Source organism: Penaeus chinensis, chromosome 9, assembly GCF_019202785.1.
Source record: "Penaeus chinensis breed Huanghai No. 1 chromosome 9, ASM1920278v2, whole genome shotgun sequence".
In the NCBI taxonomy this organism is placed as follows: Eukaryota; Metazoa; Arthropoda; class Malacostraca; order Decapoda; family Penaeidae; genus Penaeus; species Penaeus chinensis.
The window spans coordinates 34794484-34799483 of record NC_061827.1 but is presented as its reverse complement, the minus strand read 5'-3'; the positions used below and the strand labels follow the sequence as shown (position 1 = coordinate 34799483).

At 45.7% G+C, this 5000-nt stretch overlaps 1 protein-coding gene across 2 annotated transcripts in view; it reads left to right on the top strand.

Moving 5' to 3' along the window:
- LOC125029133 overlaps positions 1-5000 on the top strand; it is a 50445-nt gene that overhangs the window by 35442 nt on the left and 10003 nt on the right. For both annotated transcript variants that reach the window (XM_047618944.1, XM_047618943.1), the window contains exons 7-9: positions 3164-3309; positions 3720-3985; positions 4387-4511. In XM_047618944.1, the coding sequence (XP_047474900.1) occupies positions 3164-3309; positions 3720-3985; positions 4387-4511 (537 nt within the window). The remainder of the gene's footprint in view (positions 1-3163; positions 3310-3719; positions 3986-4386; positions 4512-5000) is intronic.

The following is a 5000-nucleotide window of genomic DNA, read 5'->3' as shown; positions in this document are numbered from 1 at the left end:
CTCTCTCTCTCTCTCTCTCTCTCTCTCTCTCTCTCTCTCTCTCTCTCTATGCTTCTTTCAATTTTTCATTCTTACGTTTCCGTGTTCTCTCTCTTTTCCTGTCTTCATTCGCTCCTTTCTCCTATCGTATATAATTTTCTTGTGTTTATGTTTTCTACTCTTGTGTCTACGTCTCCTTTTTCTCTGTCCTTTTAGAAGACGAGGAAAAGAAGATAAAGACCCTCTGTTTTCCTCCTTCTCTCCTATTTTCTTGTTTTCCCCACTCCCCTTTTCCCACTTTTCTCCTCTTATTCCATCCCCTTTCTCAATACCCTCACTTCGTTCCCCTTCCTTACTCTCCCTCTTCCCTCTACCATACTTCTTGTCTCTCCCTCCCCTACGTGCCTCATCCCCTCCTTCCCTCCCTCGCTCCCCAGGCACCCCGTTACCTCCCACCCCCACTTACCCCTTCCTACCCTCTCTTTCCCCCACCCTTCCCCTTCGACACTTCCCTACCCTACTTACCTCTCCCGTCTCGACTCTCACCCCTACCTCCCCACCCACTCCCCACGCACCCCTTCCCAGACCTTCCTCTCACGGGCTTTTTACCTGCCACTTTGGCTTAAGAGCGGCTTGATCTCCCATTATCTACTTTGTGTTTCGTCCACCACACTTTCGCTGACACTGTGGCAATCTTGGCCCCGATAACCGAAGCGGTTGCCCACCCTACTTTTGCTGAAGTCTTCCCTGAAAACTGTAGTGTTTACTCAATCATACTTTTACTGAAGTCTTCTCTGAAAACCTAGTGTTTACCCACCATACTTTTGCTGAATTCTTCCCTGAAAACCACAGGGTATGCCAACCATAATTTCACTGACACTCTAAGTTTTCCCCTCAAAACTAAAACATTTACCCGTCATACTTTCGCTGAAGCATTGTTTGAAAACAACAACGTGAAGCCCAACATATTTTCGCGCACACTATAACTACCTTACAGTCACACTATAATAACCTTTCGTACACACTATAACTACCTTCCGCACACACTACAAACAAAAGCGTTCATCAACCATACTTTCGTTCAACCACCATACACCATACGAATAAAAAAACACAGCTTTGGTTCACCATAATTTCGTTCACACTATAATTTACGTTTCATTCCTTGTCGCTCTTAAACCGCCTCTGTTATTGTAATCTCTCGCGGGTTTTTTTCTCCACTGTCCTTGTCATAACTTTGCATGTAATCACATACTTTGTGTTAGTATAGTGTTTTTGTATTCATTTGCTTATTTGTTTGTTTACATATCTGTTTATCATTATCATTATTATTAGTAATACTAGTAGTTGTAGTAGTAGTAGCAGTAGTATAGTAGTAGTAGTAGTAGTAGTAGTAGTAGGAGAAGTAGTAGTAGTAGTAACAGCAGTAGTAGTAGTAGTAGTAGTAGTAAAAGTAAGTAGTAGAAGTAAGTAGTAGAAGTAGTAGTAGCAGTAGCAGTAGCAGTAGTAGTAGTAGTATTAGAAATAGTAGTAGTAGTAGTAGTAGAAATAGTTGTAGTAGTAGTAGTAGTAGAAGTAGTAGTAGTAGTAGTAGTAGTAGTAGTAGTAGTAGTAGAAGTAGAAGTAGAAGTAGAAGTAGAAGTAGAAGTAGAAGTAGTATTAACAGTAGTAGTAATAACAGTAGTAGTAGTAGCAATAGTAATAGTAGTAGAAATAGTAGTAAAAGTAGTAGCAGTATGTTATCTCTTGTTTCTATACTTTCCTAGTATCTGTGCCTTCATCTCTGTCGCATCAATATCCTATCTTAATTGCAATAGTAACAATGAGGCAGAGTGCAATCAGATTAAAATTAGTTTTTTTTCGATTCAGTGCGTCTTTACCCCAAAGTTGTAAGTACATGATAAATTCACTAAAATTAATAAAATATAAATAAAAAGAAATATTTTTAAAATTTCCCTTAATATATTTACCGCGTTGAGCTCTTGACATTTATTACGAAGAAACAAGGCATGCAATCCTAGCCATATGACACAAGCACTACCACGGTCTCAGCTGACGAGTACTGAGAAATGAATGCATGAAGTTCGTCCAAAAAAAAAAACGTTGTGTTGTTGTCTTAGAGTGTTCACCCTCACCCGTGTTCTAGACATTAACTGTTTGTCTGAGATGCAGGACCGACCACATTGATTTATGGAGGAGATTATATGTAACCCTCCCTTTCACTTTTCGGTCTTTCTTTTCTAATTGTCTTTATTATTTAGACAAATATTTTAACGTCGATATCACGCTTGACAAATCGAAAAAAGCTTCCCCATCAATGGCAAAGTAATTTCGGTGAAATTAACATACAGATTGTTTCACCGTAGCGCTCTGTCTTTTTTCCCCGCGAGTCTGCAATGCCATAGGAATTTCATTATCTTGTCTCGGGGCAGCGGCGGCAAGATGTAAGCTGAAGTGGTTGCCAGTGGCCTTGTGGACGATGCGTAGACGATACGAGAACTTCTTGTGGACTAATACTGGATGCGATTATCGTTCGCGAAAGCCAACGCGTACTTCTTGCAGACATAGGAGTCTATTTGCCGCCATCCCTCTCTCTCTTTGTCTCTCTCTCTCTCTTTCTCTCTCTCTCTCTCTCTCTCTCTCTCTCTCTCTCTCTCTCTCTCTCTCTCTCTCTCACACACACACACACACACACACACACACACACACACACACACACACACACACACACACACACACACACACACACACACACACACACACACACAGCTGGGCAGGGGTATCTGCAGAAGGCGTTTATCAGTGCAACTAGTAGTTCACGGCAGATGCAGAATCTGGCGGAAGTTTAGACATTTCCTAGTTAGATGGATCTGCGATAAAAAAAATAAAAAAAAATTGGGGGGCATTTACTTTGCTTACTTGATAGCTCCTCACCACATCCCAAATAGGATTGTTTGGGATGCCACGGCTGATCAGCCCATATATATATATATATATATATATATATATATATATATATATATATATATATTTCTATGTATTTATCTATCTTTATACACTGTTTATTATATATTTCCCGATGTTCATGTAGACTCCGCTCTTACACTTTTCCCGCGCACCCAACCGCTTCCTCTCAATCACCTACGTAAGGTAAGCCTAAGTAAAATTCCTTCGACATTTCCAGGAAGTCACCTCGGCTGCGTGACCGAGTTCGACGGGCTGGGCGGAGAGCTGAGCCACGCCCTGAGAGATGCCCGAGACGCCCAGATCCACATGGACGACGATGAGCACTTCACCCTCGACTCTGACCACGGCACGAACCTCCTGAAGGTGAGGATAATGTTTTCCTTTCCCTTTATCTCTCATGTTTTTTCCTCTCTTTTATTTTTGTTTTGCTTTTGTTGTTTCCATTTTATCTTTGCGTTCTCTTCTGTGGTTATTGTCCTTGCGTCTTGCTCGGTGATCGCGAAGAAAGAAGGGAGAGAGAGAAAAAAAGTGACGATCGGTATATATTTAGCGACGGTTGATGCACCTGACCTCTTTGTTTATTATTGTTCTTCTTGAGAGTGTTGGCCTCTGCGTCGAGCCGGCAGTACCGCAGAGATGAGCTCTGTGTGTCGGTTCTCTTGCTGGTTTGTTGATAAGCTGTTTCCAATATATTTTATGACGGGAACTCGAGTGCAGTTTGAATACGCTTCGTTTATTGTTTCACCCTTCGCTGTTTATTCTCCCCGCCGTAGGTTGCGGTGCACGAAATAGGGCACGTGCTCGGCCTGGGTCACGTGCTCAGGAACTACTCCATCATGTACGCCGTGTACGAGAAGGTGCTGCCCAACCAGGGCCTCGAGCTGGGCTGGGAGGACAGGAAGCTCGTCCAGAGGATCTACGGCCGCTGCGTCGGCAAGTTCAGCACCGTCTTCGACTTCTTGCGGTGGCGCTCCGACGGGTCCCTCTCCTACAACACCTACTTCTTCCGCGGGGACCACTTCTGGATGTACGAAAACAAGTGAGTATTTAGGCCCCTTGTGGATATGGGATTCTAGAAGGTCTTTGAAGATTCATTGTTTTTTTTCGCTTTATGACGTCTACAGGTTATTCTGATCGAATGTTTATAAGCGACCGTCTCACGATCTCACTTCCCTTAACCCAACTTTCCTTTTCCCCTCCGATACTATCACATCTTTCACCTTCCTCCTTCACTTCCTTCCTCCATATCCCTCCTCCTCACTCTTCCCTCCTCCCTCCTCCCTCCTCCCTCCTCCCCCCTCCCCCTCCCCACCTCCCTCCCCCTCACCACCTCCTTCCCTCTCACCCCCACCTCTCTCACCACCCACCCTCGCCTCCACCTCCCTCTCCCTTCCTCCCTCCCTCCCTCCCTCACTGAACTCTCCCCCTCCCTCGCCACAGGTACAACAGAACGCGCTTCGGGGACCCCCTGTACATCGATACGGAATGGCGCGGCCTCCCCGACGACATCGACGCCTACACGCACATCTTCACCAGCACCAGGGACTCCCACCTCTTCTTCAAAGGTCAGACATGTCCTCGGTCCTCTTCGTTGTTTATGGGAAACATCTGTTCTCTCTTCGTCCTTCGCCCCCAGTCGGTTCTTGGGAAGGAGGAGGGGTAGGGAGGGATAGAGGAAAGGGGTAGGGAGGGAAGGGGGAAGGGGGTAGGGAGGGAAGGGGGAAGGGGGTAGGGAGGGAAGGAGGTGGGGTAGGGAGGGAAGGAGGAATGGAGGAGGGGGAAAGGGGTAGAGAGGGAAAGGGGAAGGGGAAGGGGGTCGGGAGGAAAGGAGGAGAAGGTAGGGAGGAAAAGGAGGTAGGGAGGGAAAGGAGAAGGGGTTAGGGAGGGAAGGGGGTAGGGAGGGAAAGGGAAGGGGAAGGAAAGGGGCAGGGGAAGGGGTTAGGGAGAGAAGAAGGAGGGGAAGCGGGTAGGGAGGGAAAGGGAGGGGAAAGTAGGAGGGGGTGCGGGGTACATAAACCATCTGTTTTCTTTTGTTACTCGTGAAGATTTCTGAC